The sequence below is a fragment of the Xyrauchen texanus genome, chromosome 50 (assembly GCF_025860055.1).
Source record: "Xyrauchen texanus isolate HMW12.3.18 chromosome 50, RBS_HiC_50CHRs, whole genome shotgun sequence".
Taxonomy (NCBI): domain Eukaryota; kingdom Metazoa; phylum Chordata; class Actinopteri; order Cypriniformes; family Catostomidae; genus Xyrauchen; species Xyrauchen texanus.
Window position 1 is genome coordinate 9,600,460 of NC_068325.1, and position 16,302 is coordinate 9,616,761.

At 38.6% G+C, this 16,302-nt stretch overlaps 2 protein-coding genes across 2 annotated transcripts; both read left to right on the forward strand.

Annotated features, from left to right (window-relative positions):
• Positions 1-5,932: 5,932 nt before the first annotated feature.
• Positions 5,933-7,568, forward strand: LOC127640905 (protein PET117 homolog, mitochondrial). The gene is made up of 2 exons (XM_052123612.1): positions 5,933-6,113; positions 7,416-7,568. The coding sequence occupies exons 1-2, from the start codon at positions 6,018-6,020 to the stop codon at positions 7,566-7,568; spliced, it is 249 nt and encodes an 82-aa protein (XP_051979572.1). The 5' UTR covers positions 5,933-6,017.
• Positions 7,569-10,327: 2,759 nt separating this feature from the next.
• On the forward strand, positions 10,328-15,796 carry kat14 (lysine acetyltransferase 14). The gene is given in 11 exon segments (XM_052123599.1): positions 10,328-10,477; positions 10,479-10,587; positions 10,839-10,960; positions 11,172-11,293; positions 11,461-11,639; positions 11,933-12,352; positions 13,329-13,909; positions 13,997-14,130; positions 14,302-14,477; positions 14,619-14,809; positions 14,915-15,796. Coding segments are annotated over 11 exon segments (2,358 nt in total). The 3' UTR covers positions 15,089-15,796.
• The last annotated feature ends 506 nt before the right edge of the window (positions 15,797-16,302 follow it).

Genomic DNA, 16,302 nt, shown 5'->3' on the forward strand with positions numbered 1-16,302 from the left:
TGGTATGCCAATGAACACCATGGTATGCCAATGAACACCATGGTATGCCAATGAACACCATGGCACTACTGTAATACGTCCAAAAATTGTAAAAACGCATTACATGGTCTAAAAAAATCATGGATGTACCATGGGGCTAATTGGCACAGTTTAATGATTATCATCTCTCTTGTCATTAATTAAAAATTATTTGAAAACAAAATTATTTGGAATAAGAAAGTTGACTAGAGTTTTTCTTTTTTCACATCCCTTATGAGCAACTGTGACATTTGCCTTAAAGGGATAGTTCAACCAAAAATTTAAATTCTCTCATCATTTACTCACCCTCATGCCATCCCAGATGTGTACGACTTTCTATCTTCTGCTGAACACAAACTAAGATGTTTAGAAAAAATATCTAAGAGAATGCCGGCCAGAACTTTGAATGTCCAAAAAGCACATAAAGGCAGCATAAAAGTAATCCATATGACTCCAGTGTTTAAATTCATATATTCAGAAGTGATTTGAAAGGTTTGGGTAAGAAACAGATTGATATTCAAGTCCTTTTTTCCATTAAATCTCCACTTTCATTTCCACACCCTAATTTTGATTTGGCGATTCGCATTCTTTATGCATATTGCCACCTACTGGACAGAGAGTAGAATTTATTGACCTGTTTCAGTGACGTCACTTTTTCTCCACAGCCGCCATATTTGTGACCATCAGTGGGATGAAACAATGGCGGTGAATGGAAAAGCACCCGTAAAACGATCTCAATAAAAACATTAAAAAAATTATCTTGACCCATGCTAAGTCCTAGGAAAGGTGTATACAGGTCTGAGGTCAGCACAAATATAACAAGCACACGTGCCTACTGGTACGTCACCGTGAACATCTGTTTTCTGCTCTGATTTGGTCAAAATATTGCTAAATGTCTGTATAAATGTAAGAGCTGCTTTTACCTCATGAAGAATACACAAAGCAACCGATGCATATTAGTGTTTTACATTGTAGTCTGATGGTGTGAATAAAGTCTGTGCTTGATTTTATGATGTGTTGTTTATTAACTGACATATACACATATGCGTATAGATAACTGACATGTCTGAATAAATGAGCAAAGACTCACAAGTGTTTTACTCATGTTCTCCCCTCCCCCTTGACTTTTGCTAAATGAAGCCACATCACTTAAAATATTAAACTTTATTTATATTTATCAAATTACACTTTGGCTCTTGTAATTTAATAGCACCTTTTCAAGATTTATAAATATAAACAAAAAAGTTGCCGCATCCCACAGCGCAGCACAATGAAGAAATATGGAATCATGTCATATAGTGGTCTTATAGTAACATCACATGAAACAGGTCAATAGTTAAAAAGGACTTTAATATTTATTTGTTTCTCATCCACACCTATCATATCACTTCTGAAGACATGGATTAAACAATGGAGTCTTATGGGTTACTTTTATGCTGCTTTTATGTGCTTTTTGGAGCTTCGAATTTCTGGCCTCCATTCACTTGCATTGTATGGACCTACAGAGCTGAACTATTCTTCTAAAAGAAGAATAGGATGCGTTCAGAGGAAGAAAGAAATTCAAACACATCTGCAATGACATGAGAGTGAGAAAACAATGAGAGAATTTTCATTTTTGGGTGAACTATCCCTTTAACAAGCACTAAGAATAGTGAGTTTTGATGCAAAAAAAAAAAAAAAAGGCATGTAATGTCAGCTTTTACTGAAAAAGAGGAAGACAAAAGTGGGAAAAGAGCAAGCTTCCATTTGCAGAACCCATTATCTTCCCCGTCAACTTCAATTATTATTGATGACAATATGTTCCTCTCAAACGTGTGTAGGTAATGTAATTATTAGCCCTGAATTCCAGTAATCTTACTGGACTACAGGCAGATTTGCTTTTTCCCTGAGGGCAGAGAAATGTTATAGAGTATAGATTTGTCATTTGTGTTGTGTACAAATCAATCAAACCAATAATACACATATATAGAGAGATTATGTTGCAGGGCTGAATCTAGGGGGATGCTGGAGTGGGCTCTGTTCCCCCAAATTATCCCCATTGCCGCCTTTATAACTGCTCTAGATCCAGGCTTGCTATGTTGTGTTATTATCAATAAAGATGTAGGATGTGCTTTGGTATATGCTGTGTTTATGTGTGTTGAAAGGGCTTGATGTGAAGATGGGAAATAATTGACTGAAACTCCTCCCAAAAAAGTATGTCCTTTGGTTTTACCCCAGTTACTGATTAAGCCTTCACCACAGTTTTTATGGGATCTGATGGCTGTGTTGTTTGTTCGCTAAGGATTATAGCTTTTGGTAACAAGCATACAGTTAATTTACCTTAGGGTTAATAATTTGAACGAACCCCTTACCTTGCAGTAGTATTAAACTTTTCAATACTGTTTGTTTTATGGACATGAATGATACTTCAAATTACATGGCTTGGTGTGTAATTACTTTTCTAAGCAATCAGATTTTTGCCTGACAGATGATAAAACAGCTGAAAAATCCCATACATTTAGACTGAAGGAGGGACCTGAGTTGAGCATGCTTGATTGAATTAGTAAAATCCCACATTCTCCTCTTGGGTTAAATCCAATCCACTGCTATTTTCACCCGAACGACGTGCTCATAAAATCTTTGAACTTTTAAAGATACCTAAACACAGTACACATCCACCCACCCACACACACTAACACAGACTGTTTCTTTTTCTCAGAAACAGTTTAGAACAAAGCATTGATAAAACATTGGAGCTCATCTGGAGGGGGACAGTTGGCATATCATTTCCAAACATGATTAAGGAAAAGATAGTCTGCAGATTAACAAACCTGGGAGTCTGTTTACTTAGTACAGAGATATCTTTTTCCATGCTACACAACATGCTGCTAAGAGTAGCACCCAGCTGTTAACTCTTCTTCTCTTTCTAGGTATGTTGTTTGGACGGAACATATTGGACATTTAGAACGATAGAAAAAGAAAATATATATATATTAGAAATCAAAGTTAAAAATTTGAACGTAGATGGAAAAAAAATTCAAATGAATGTTATAATTTTGTTGTTCTTTTCTTTCGTATATAGTGTGATAAAATAGCTTACTCACCTTATCATTGTAAAGTTATATCCAGTATAAGCCTAGAACTTTATTGCCATGACGATGCAATGGCGACAAACCCTGTAAGTGATTTTATCACACTAAAATCATGTTAACAATTATTATGTTTACATTTTGTGGCTATACTTTTGAAACAGTGTGTATTTGAATGCTTTTGTTTTTTTACTTGTCGAGATTAAGGGACAGCATTTTGAATGATCTATCAATTTTCTTAAAATTTGGAAAATAAAAATCAATCAAACTGATTTTGGATGTTTCTTGAAATTCTATGTAAATGTAAAGGAATTGTAAAGAGTACATGTAAAGAAGATTTATTTATATATAGACAGACAGACAGATGGATGGATGTCTTATGTTTAATTATAGACAGATGGATAGTCTTTTTTTTCCTTATTAAAAATGTTTCACTACTAAAGACATGAAATGTAATTTTAAAAAACATGTATATAATCATGACCACTCACATGAGATGAAGACTTAAGTCATATAAAACCTTATAAAAAGCTGTTTTATTCTACATGAGGATCCTCATGGGGGCGGCCATGTTAGTATCACATGACCTGCTGAATTCTACTGGCTTTTTCTTAGTTACCACCCTGTTATTAGTCATTTTTACTCAGGAAATATATAAATCCTGACTGACTGTAAATCCAAGATGAAATATTGAAAACATTACTAAATGCTTGAAATGATTAAAAAAAAAAAATATATGAAACCAACATGCATACAAATATTACATTTCTAAGAACTTGGCACATCTGTTTTAAACTAGATTTTTTTAAAGATTTCTCCTTTTATCGTCTCAGACGTACTTATTTGCCATTGATCCACTGACATAAAGAATCATATGCAAGTGACCTGCATTTAACAGTGGCATTGTGGATGTTTTTCTATTAATTTGGTGTGTTTTTTTTTACAAATTAACAGTGCTGTTTGTGACCAGCCTATGAAGTCAGACAAAATCCATCCATCCATCCCTCTTCGACCGCTTATCCGGGACCGGATTGTGCACACACACACACACACACACACACACACACACACACACACACACACACACACACACACACACACACACACACACACACACACACACACACTCAGTTGTGTTTCCATGTTTTATGGGGACTTTCCATAGACATAATGGTTTTTATACTGTACAAACTTTATATTCTATCCCCTAAACCTAACCCAACCCCTAAACCTAACCCTCACAGAAAACATTCTGCATTTTTACATTTTCAAAAAACATAATTTAGTATGATTTATAAGCTGTTTTCCTCATGGGGACCGACAAAATGTCCCCACAAGGTCAAACATTTCGGGTTTTACTATCCTTATGGGGACATTTGGTACCCACAAAGTGATAAATACACGCTCACACACACACACACACACATATACACACACACACACAAACACACACACATACACACACACACACACACGCACACTGGAGGCTGGAGTCCAGTTCAGAACATTGTGTACTGTACTGAGGAGTCCACCACACTTCTGCAGGAGAGGGAGGAGGAGATGTGGGTAGAGAACTGGGAGGGACAGGATGAGGTGTAGGCTACAGTACATAATGGCTCTGAGTGCAAAATAGACAGAAAGAGATAAGGCAGAATGTAAGGGAGAGACAGAGAATCAAAGATAAAAAGAATTATCAAAGAAATATACTGTACATAAAATATTTATTTTAAAGAATCATCTTATCCCCTATTTGAATTCCCAGATTAATGAAAGAGCCTCCATGTAGAGGAAACCCATTGTGACAGATCGATACATAATAGGTTAGTCTCAAAACGCTCACTTCTGCACTATTCTACAACATTTTGTAGTTTAAGTAGTGCAAGTGGTATGTTAACACTGAAAATACAACAAAAGGAAGTGTAGTATGAGTACCCGGATTATGCACATCTTACACTGTCAAAACTAAGTGTGGAATGTTAGACACTTCATGCACCCACAACTTGCCATACGTAGTGATAAGGGTGGAATTAGCTAGCAGCATTGCTGGCCTGAAAAAACTATTGTAAACAATTGAGAATGTCACAACTAGCAAAACGTCAGTGAAGACAACACCTTACAATTGTAAGACGAATGTTTTATCATCACCCCACACTCTGTGAATGTTAATTATTTTAGATATAAGTGTTGGAACTTAGTTTGGCTAAACACGCTAAAGCTAGTGGCAACATATCAAGTGCATTTGAAACCTCACTTCCATTAGCTGTTTCAAACTTGCCGCAAATTGTCCATTGTTCCCAAAGGTTTGCTGCAGTTTCACCACTACCAGTGAAGAGTTGCAAACTTCTGGACATTTGCATTGAATCACAAGCTCATTTGCATGTTCAAATAATGAGCTGAAAAATTGCTGCTAGTTTGCCAGAACTCTAGATTGTTTTGTAAGGGAATTCATACACATGGCTGAGTGCATAATGTATTCTGTAAGTGTATAGTGCGCCATTTGGGACACCTAATCAGTCTTTAAACTAGATGTGGGACTTTTGTGTTGATAAACTTGTAACTTGTTGGACCATAGATTTCAAGCAGCACTGAAGGTAAGCACTAAAATACTGTAAAGTAATTAAGTCATGTGTCAACAATGAATGTAGCAAACTATTTGAAATGTTTACCCATGCAAAATGTGTACTCTTTCACATACTGTTTTTGATTCATAGTGATTAGTGTGCAGTAATCAGTACGCTAGTGTTCCATCGCGAACCCAGTCAACATCTGTCTCATTCACTACACCGCCGCTCCTGTCCGGTAGGTGGCGGTAAAGCGCTTGCCATGCTGTCGTAAACCCTACAGAACAAAAGAATACTTCGTTCTGTTATCAAAGTGCCCTAGCCTTCAATTATCCTGCTGTTGTTTAATTTATAGTAATGCTCCATAACGATGTCTACGGCCTCTAAGGTTGTTCTGGGGTTATCGATAGTACTAACTATTAGCACTGTTGCGGGCGTTCATATCAAGCAGAGCTGGGACAGACAGGTAAAACACACTTGCCCTATTAGCACCATGCCTTTTTAATGGATCATGCGGTTTAGAGCTCTAATGACGTTAGAAATACTACTATAAATACTGAAGTGGTATTATTAGTTATAAATGGGAGCAATTGTTAATAAAGCCAACATGCATGTTTAACTTAAATGTATACACGCTATCAAAATAAAGCTACAAAATAAAACTGCTTTTTGTAATGCCTGAAGCAAATTAAAATGCATTTTACTTTGTAAACTCAAACTATTTTACTACTAGTAACTACATTTTACCGTAGTTACTATTTAATTTTGGCTAAAATGTTAAAGATTCATAGTAAGTAATTTATTAATCGGATTATTTAATTAACTTTCTTTTTATTACAGCTATTGAAGTTGTAGTTATTGTTTGTTTAGTATAAAACTGCTACCTTTTGTAACCAATACATTAAAGGGATAATTCACCCAAAAATGAAAATTCCCTCATTTACCCTCATGACATCCCAGATGTTTATGACTTTCGTTCTTCTGCAGAAAATTTTTAGAAGAATATTTCAGCTCAGTAGGTTCATAAAATACAAGTGAATGGTGACCAGAACTTTGAAGATCCAAAAACCACAAAACCGCATCATATAAGTAACCCATATGACTCCAGTGGTTTGATCCATGTCTTCAGAAGTTATATGATAAAATGTGAGTGAGAAACAGATAAATATTTATGTCCCTTTTTTTACTATAAATCACCACTTTCGCTGTCACATTCTTCTTTTGTTTTAACCGATTCACATCCTTCTTGCATATCGCCATCTACTAGGCAGGAAGGAGAATTTATAGTAAAATTGGTACTAAATATGTATCCGTTTCTCACCCACATCTAACATATCTTTACATATCATAACAATACTTTTAAGCAGCCTTTTTGTGCTTTTTGGAGCTTCAAAGTTTTGGACCCTGTTCTCTTGCATTGTATGTACAGAGCTGAGAAATTCCTCTAGAAATCTTAGTTTGTGTTCAGCAGAAGAAAGTCATAAACATCTGGGATGGTATGAAGGTGAGTAAATTATGCGATCATATTTATTTTTGGGTGAACTATCCCTTTAATTTGATTTATGCTTAATTTGTTTTAAACTTAAATCCTGCCGTGATAATGAGGAGCTATCCATGGTTTTACCTGTTGTTGCTGTGGTGTTACTACAAAAAACGAAACAAAAAAATAATAATGCTATTTTGAATGGTTAAACTATGGTTTCGATGCAAGAAATATGATATTTTATATAAGAGTTGCATTGTAATAACAGGTCTGTCACATTCACAGAGGCTGCACGAGGGCGTACTGCGGGATCTGGAGCGTGTGGAGCGCAAGCGTGAGAACCTGCGCTTGCTCGAGGAGCAGATCCAGCTGACCAGAGAGCTTGTGACCGAACGAGACAGACGAGAGGCTGAAGTGGCGAGAACAGACAATTCATAAACCTACTGTTTACAGAGGTACAAGTAAGTTACTCTGGTTGCTCTTTTGTCTTTCTCAACCTTTTGGCACAGGTTGGACACTCACAAAAGTGGCCATGATAAAAGGGATGCACCAAAATTAAAGATTTTGGCAGATACAGATTTTAACAAAACAACATAGATCGCCACTTAGCCTACAATATTTTGTCATTTGATCACTATTTTACTTTGGAATTTTGCTTTAAAAATGTATAAAGATATACAAAAGCTTTTTTACTGTTTTAATAATACATTATTTCCATTGAACATGGATTTGATCTGTTGAACACTGACAGGCCAAAAAAACACTTGGAAAAGCAAAAAAAGGTTATTTTGTACTAAGACATTTGTGCACTTCTGTTTTTGTAGTTCAAAACAACAGTATTTACTGTATATGATAGAACATTACAAATTCATTCTAAGCATATGTTGGGCAATTCCATGGAAATTTCAACCACATCATAGAAACATAAAAAGTTTGAACCAAAGGAACAAAACACCCTTTAAAATTCTGTATTATAGTGGAATAATGGACCATTGATAATGTCATCCAAACCGCTAGAGGGCGCTGCTTGCTCACACAGTGATGACCGAAGCGCTAAATGCAGAATCGCAGGCCATATTTCGATTTCAATCAGTCATGCTGCACGAAGAGATATTAATTGGATGTCTCCGAAGTCAAAGTCTGCTGGTTTCAAAATGCTTTGGATGGTTTCCTCATCATGTATCCCAGGGGTTCCCAAACCTTTTTGTCAGCTGAACCCCTTTGACCTAAATTATGAAGTACCCCCTGATATTTTGAGTAATGTTAACGTTTCGAAATATAATTAATGTGTTACATCTTTGCACTTTATTTTTCATATTGTTATATTTGAATGAACCTTTATTACGTCTATTGTTCTTTTGATATAATATTTGTATATTTCCTTTAATTGACCATTGCCATTTCTATCCCATGCAGAGATTGCACTACAGTCCCGGTAGTAGGCAAAAATGTACGCACGCATGCACGCACGCACGACGCACCCATACACACAAATCTTTTTGTCTGTCTTTGTCTAATGTTCTATTTTATTTCTTTGTTTATTTGTTTTAATTTCCCTGAAAATATTATACATCTATTTGTGTATGTAACCTACATTTGATATCTTGATATGATATAGCCATTTTTTACATGTTCAATAATTAAAAATATATTTTCATTGAAGTAACAAGCCAGGGCTGTAACAAGCATTATATCCTGGAGTGGGGGAACATGTCCCCCTTACTTACAGAAATATTTTTGCATGGAAATAGTAGGCGGCCATCTAATTGACACCTTTAAGGCCCATCATAGGACTCTGGCAGTGAACAGAACCAGTGCACAAGCGGTTAACAGGCTAGGAGGTACAACCATTGCTTATTGCTTTTCAGGACTACGGGGCAAACAGTGTAAGGTTAATGATTTTTACTCTTTAAACAAGATTGCATTGCTGATAATGAAAGTAATTATGCTACATCATAACTATGTAAGTAATTTAATTAGCATTAAAAATGTCAATTTCTCACCATCAGTCCATTGCATGAGAGTACTCACTCTCGCTCTCTTTCTCTCTCACACACACACACACACACAGTGAGTGAGTGAGTGAGTGAGTGAGTGAGTCTGTGTGTGTGTGTGTGTGTGTGTGTGTGTGTGTGCTATCATCTAATTGAGATAAGAAAATTGCACTGAAACCATAGACCCAACATTGGTTTTAAGGAAAATTGAGTTTTGTTATTGTTTTTTTATTTGTTAAATGGTGGACAACATTTGGAATCATGCGTTTATTTAAAAATCAGTCAGATGGACATATTTTTGTACGCAATCACAAGACACTCTCACGAACCCCCTGGAGTTCCCTCACGGACCCCTAGGGTTTCACGAACCCATTTGGAAAACCCTGATGTTGCTTATAAGTAAACACCATTTTCACAACTGTCACGTCCATTTATAGTTGTTTTCCTGCATTAACATACTAACAAGAAAGAATCAAAATTAAATATGACATGTTCTTAGGAGTGCCAACACTTTCTACTGTACATTTTGTGGCTATTATTATTTCTGGATTGTGCATTTAAATTCAGAGTTTTTACTAAGTGGTTTACTAATTATTTATAAATCAACCATCGGTTTTTCATATTGACGTTTTCATGCAGTTAACTGATATGCCGATGGTTTTAATTTGGTCATTAGTTGGCTGATAAATTTCGGCAGCTGATACATCGGTGCATCCCTATAAAATGCCATGCCAAAATACCATAGTTACTTAAGTTTCTAAAATAAAACTTTATTTAACTAGGCATAAGCCAAAACTGTCACCATAATACCCTTACAAAAATACTGTCCCATTGTACCATGATTTTATTGGATGGTGTGTGTGTTCGAAAACATGGAAGTACGAATGGTTGTTAGTAAAAAAAAAAAAAAAGTACATTTCAGAAAGATTTTAAAAGATTGAACATTGATTGTAGTAACAGCATCTGTGGTAATTACTGTGGTTACCATGGTATTTATTTGTGGAGCGTGTCCAGTCCTTACCTTAAAGGGTGTTCACTTCACACTTACAGCTATTTGTAGCATCAAAGCAAACAGAAGACATTAATTTTCATTCAGAGTTTTATTGGTATTTAATGTGCCATGAGCGACAAATCTCACGATTGAATCGCTGTCAGTTGAAATGGACCTTTCTTCTTTTTTCTTTTCTTTTTTAAGATTGAGACATGGACAGTGGGGACCAAAGGAGTCTTGCAGGACAGGATGAGGAGACCATGTGCACATCAACTTCAGAGGGTCTGGAGGAGGGCGAGGTGGAGGGAGAAACTCTCCTCATTGTGGAGTCTGAGGACCAGGCATCCGTGGATCTGTCTCAGCGACCAGAGCGGAGACTCGCTGAACAGTGATGTTGGGGATGATGGGGAGGGAAGCTGGAATGAGGACATGTCCTTCTACTGTGACAAGTGCCACAAGTGGATTCCGTCTGGTGAGAAGACCAATCAGCTCTGACATGTCAGTCAACAGGACATGTCAATGGCTGATAAAATGACAGTATACAACTGAAATTCCCTGAAAAATTTCTGATTTTGACACGTTCTGTCTATGTGTTAGTTTGAAGATACAATGTTGTGTCATGTTTTTGCTGCCTCAATAAAGACTGACCGTGAAATGAAAAAGAGTGCCTGGTCTCAGAGCTGTTTTTCTTGTTCTTCCTTTGTTTTCCCTTGTATGACTCAGCCCAGCTTCGTGGAGAGCAGCCCAGCTACCTGAAAGGAGACAACTTCTTCAAGTTCATCTGCGTGGATTGCACGGAAGATGGGAAGGAGAGTTTTGAGAGGATGAGGCTCACTTGGCAGCAGGTACATGCTCTTGAGAGAGCTTGAGAGTACCTGATAAAACTGCATCTAATATAAGCATTTCAATGCTTTTCAAAATCCATCACACTATCACAAAGTACTATTGTATGTTATAGAGAGCGGATTTATGTAGTAAGTGTGTTTACTCAGTGGTGGTGTTTTGTAATGCATTGACATGTAGTTTGATGACTGGACTGTATGTTTCTATTAATAGGTGGTAATGTTGGCCATGTACAACCTGTCTCTAGAGGGCACAGGACGACAAGGCTACTTCAGATGGAAGGAAGATATTTGTGCATTTATCAGTCGGCATTGGACTTTTCTGCTTGGCTCCAGGTGAGGGACTGAGAGGAGCTAGTCTTTCCCTTTACATACTTGCCTATGTGTGTTTTATAGACTAGATATTAGTATTATGTTGATAATAGGTATTAGACAAGTTTCGGTCTTTTTTACATCTTGATGTTCAGGGTTAATGTTTTTATACTGTATTTAATCATATTCAGAAAGAAGACTTCCACATGGTGGAGCACTGTGGCTGGGTGTTTGTCTGTCGGCAGCCCAACGTTCTTTCGTTCAGGGGCGCAGGAGTTTGGGGAGCCCGGCTGGTGGAAGCTAGTGCAGAACCGCCCGCCTACTCTGCGGCCCGAGGGGGAGAAAAGCTCTGCTTCTCTGAAGGCCAAAGGTAGTAATAGTCCAGACTACATCAGATTAACCGCCCCCTTGGATTACGATGTTTTGAATTGTAGTTTGCACCCCTTTAGGTTTATTTGAGTAGACTTGAATGCTGTTTGGGCTGTGAAATGCTCAAGGTAATACCAATATGTTGAGAGCGGGGTGGCCGATGGCTTATATATATATAACATAGTACTGAAATACTGAAAATTCACCAAAAAGTTTGAAAACAGTAGGTACCTCTTTTGTTAATCAACCCATAATTGGCATATAATCTCAATGTCTACCGTCTTTACCCCCCAGCGGTGTCAAAGCCATCCCTGGATCCCATCATCACGGTTGAGGGTTTGAGGAAGCGTGGAGGTCGAAACCCAGTGGAGAGCGCTATGCAGCTGAAAGAAAAGCGTTCCCGCACACAAGAGGCAAAAGAGATTCGTCGTGCACAGAAGGAAGCAGCTGGCTTTCTTGACCGCAGTGCCTCATCCACACCTGTCAAACTGTGCAGTCGTGTGCGGCGGTCTGAGCCATATCTGGAGAAGGGCGAGGTTATTGATTTCTCCTCCCTCAGCTCATCAGACAGAACCCCGCTCACCTCTCCCTCACCCTCTCCTTCACCAGACTTCTCAGCACCAGGAACACCCGCCTCGCACTCTGCTACGCCCAGTCTGCTGTCAGAGGCCGATCTGATCCCAGATGTCATGCCCCCTCAGGCACTCTTCCATGGTAATATGCTGCTTTTGCTAACCGACCAAATACTAGTTCATATTACAGTAAATTTGACTTGTATTACAGTAAAGTAAATTTCCTTCCGACTTCCGATTTTCCCCTGGCGGACAATAAAACAGGTGAAGAAATCCCATAGACTTACATTGAAGGAGGGACCCCAGCCATATCTAGAGCCTAGAAAATCATCTTTCCTGCATCTCAAATCTTGTACTGTCAAATAATTTACTATATTTGTTGATCGGTAAAACAGTACGTTCTTTAGGTATGCATGCAAGTAGTATGAATATATTATGGACATACTTCTTCCGGGGAAGTGGGTATTGACCTGTGACATTTATATAATAACAACAACTACGTAAATACTCTGTTTTTGTTAAACAAGCACCATTTATATAGAAAAAACAACTTTCTTGGTATATTTAACACTAGTTGAAAAAAGCCATCCGACTAGTGGCGTAATTAGTGGTCTTCCAGGAAAAGATTGAGAAACCCTGGCCTAGGAATGCCATACTCAAGCAACTGTTTAGCAATGCCCTAGCAACCAGTCAGAACACCCTAGCAATGCTCTAGCTACCACTAGAATACCCTTACAATGTCTTGCAGTGTCCTAGCAACCCCTCAGAACACCATGGCAATGCCCTAGCTATCACTAGAAAACTCTTGCAACCTTAAGTAATGCTTTAGCAACCACTCTAGCTACTGTGAAGCATTGCCGTAGTACCACCCAGAACACCCTTGCAACCCCCTTGAGACCATCATAACCTATAGCCATACCAACAACCCCGAAAACCCTAGCAATTCTCCAGCAACCGACTAGCATTGTCCTTAGCCACAATAGCAACTGCATAGTAACCACTTGTAACCACTTAGAACAGAAAATGATTCTACTGATATTGTATACATAGTAAAAAAACATAAAAACTAATAGACATTATTACAGTATCTTGTTTATTGATACTTATTTTTTGATCAGACGATGAGGAATTGGATGCAGAGGGTGTTATTGACCCTGGGATGGAGTACATTCCTCCACCCAGCATGCCTCTGGCCACTGGCACCATCATGGTCAGGAAGAAGCTGCGTACAGCCGAGCTCATCAAACAGGAAATGGAGAGTGAAGATGACGAGCGGGCCAGAGACGGAGAGGAAGATGAGGGCCATGAAGAAGGCTTGTTGCCTGCAGGACGTGGGTGTACTGTGGAACGGAGGAAGGTTCTCCAGGATAAGGGTGAGGGCTGCGTGTCTTTGTCGAACCCTCGCTACACATTCATTAGCCTCTATGAAGAACGCATACTGCTCCACAAGCTGGAGGCATGTCCGCAAGCGCTGGCGGTCACACCACAGGCCAAACGACTGCATCGCAAGTTGCTCGTGCGGCAGGCGAAAAGGGAGCGAGGGCTTCCGTTGCTGGATGTAGATCAGGCTGTTACTGCAACGCTTAGCCTCGTTGGGGGTGTGTACGGAGCACAGGGGGGATTGGCCAGCCACAGGACAAGTGGAGAAGAGAAATACAGAACCACCAGTCAGGACCTGCGTATACTTGATCGTTTTCAGGTAACATATTGTCTCATGGCTATGTTATTATGTTGACCTTTGCTGAGTAATGTGTTGCAAAGTTATGTGTTTGGTGTTGTTTCTCAGTCAACAGTGTCTGTACGGAAAGGGTTCTATCAGCCCACAGTGTCATTCTCACACAGGCTAATGGGATCTGATGCCTACATGGATCAAAGTATCAAGAGTCCCTACACATCCAGATTGCTCAAACCATATATCAGGTATGTCCACACACTACACAATTTAAAGGGAACGCCTCTAAATTTGCTCTTCTGACATAAGAGTTTGATGCACTGTAGAAAACTCGACTAACTTTATAAATTTACTTTAAAAAAAGAACACAGGTTTTATGGAAAGCTTTTGATTGTGTATAATATTGGATCTTTCTGTAGAAGAGACTATGAGAGCCGGCCACTGAAGCTACGTTTGCTCTCTGAGATCCGAGCGTTTCATCACAAGAAGGACCCTTCCTGGGTGCCTGAACCTGATGCACCTATTGACTACTGCTATGTACAGCCCAATCACATCCCCTCTGTCAACTCCATGTGCCAAGACATCTTCTGGCCTGGTAACCAATTCTTATTCTTGACTTTAAACTGCTTCGCCAGTGCACCAATCAGTACCATCATATTTGTTCAGTTCCCATAGGGAACTGCATAATACTAGTTCCTGATGGTTTAGATTCATATCAAGCTGTTCTATCCAACAGGTATTGACCTGTCAGAGTGCCTGCAGTACCCAGACTTCAGCGTGGTTGTGCTTTATAAGAAGGTTGTGATTGGTTTTGGCTTTATGGTGCCAGATGTCAAGTACAACGAGGCCTACATCTCCTTCTTGCTGGTACATCCGGAGTGGAGGCGAGCTGGTATCGCCACATTCATGATTTACCATCTCATTCAGGTAAGACATACCCACTAAGATTAATACAAGGCTGAGTTTCATAGCCTCTGATATGTGAAGTAGTTGAGGAATCTTTGTTCTCTGTTTTGTTTCTTTTCTTTTTAGACGTGTATGGGAAAGGACGTTACTCTACACGTGTCAGCAAGCAACCCTGCCATGCTGCTCTACCAGAAGTTCGGCTTTAAGACAGAGGAGTACATCTTGGACTTCTATGATAAATACTACCCAGTGGACAGCAAAGAGTGCCGACATGCCTTCTTCCTGCGCTTACGACGCTGAGGATTCTTGAGATCTAATGTGCACCTGTTTTGTTCTTTAAAACCCTCACAAAAGGCTAAGGAATACTTCGTTTTTCTGCGTGTCTTTCCATCTCACACACGGTTGAGTGCTATGGCCTTTTAAAGTATACTCTTTTGACTGCACGAACGGGATATAAGCATGCGCACTATGACTGCTTTGCAATACTCGTTTAGCACAGTAGACACCAGGCGCATGTCCAGACAACGTGCAAAGACTCTGATTGTTCACGCATCGAGGAAAAACTAGTCTGTATGCAGACAGTTCGTGCATACTGTGCAAGAGTCGTAGCGGCACGTGGGAAAACTAAAGAGTACTTTGGCCTTAAGGGTTGAACGTTCAGACCTATGCTTTAGGTTTTATGTTTTAGATTAAGTCACACTATGATTCACAGCACAAATGGGAGATGATCCGAGATGTCGGTTAGGAAGTGTTTATTAGTATTGTATGTTATTTGTGTGATTCCACGGTCACATTTTCCCATTATTTCATGTTTATTGAGGTTTAGTTGGACTGTTTTTTTTTTATTTGGTTTGATAGTTAAACTATAGGGAAGGATGTTGTGTTTCAGTTTATACACCAGCAGTGGAGATTCTGACCTCCACGTCATAAAGTAAAAGTTGTTTTCCTATTTCAAAAGAGTAATATGTTTTTGTATGTGTTCACAATTGTGCAGATGAAAATCTTGGCACCTAACTGTTCAATAAATATGTAAATGATTTATATTGTCAGTTTTGCTTCCTATTACATTGTTCTCATTAACTTCTTTAATACATTTTACACATCACATTTTCTCATTAAAGGAATTGAACAGACCAAAATGCGCAGAGTGCATATATGGCGCTCTAGGCATGCATCAAGTGTGAGGAAGTGAAATCGTGCCTGGAATACTTCAGATGTCAAGATTTATAGTGAAAAGGAGTTTACATTTTGGTCTGTTTCTCATTCAAAACTGACTATATAGCTTCAGAAGACATGGATTTAACCACTGGAGTTGTATGGATTACTTTTATGCTGCCTTTATGTCCTTTTTCGAACTTCAAAATGTTGGTCACTATTGACTTGCATTGTTTGGATATCCTCACAGCATATCTGCATTTAAATATTTTCCTTTGTGTCCCACAAAAGAAAAAAAGTAATACGAGTTTGAGACTGCATAAGGAGTAAATAATGAGACAATTATAATTTTGGGGTAA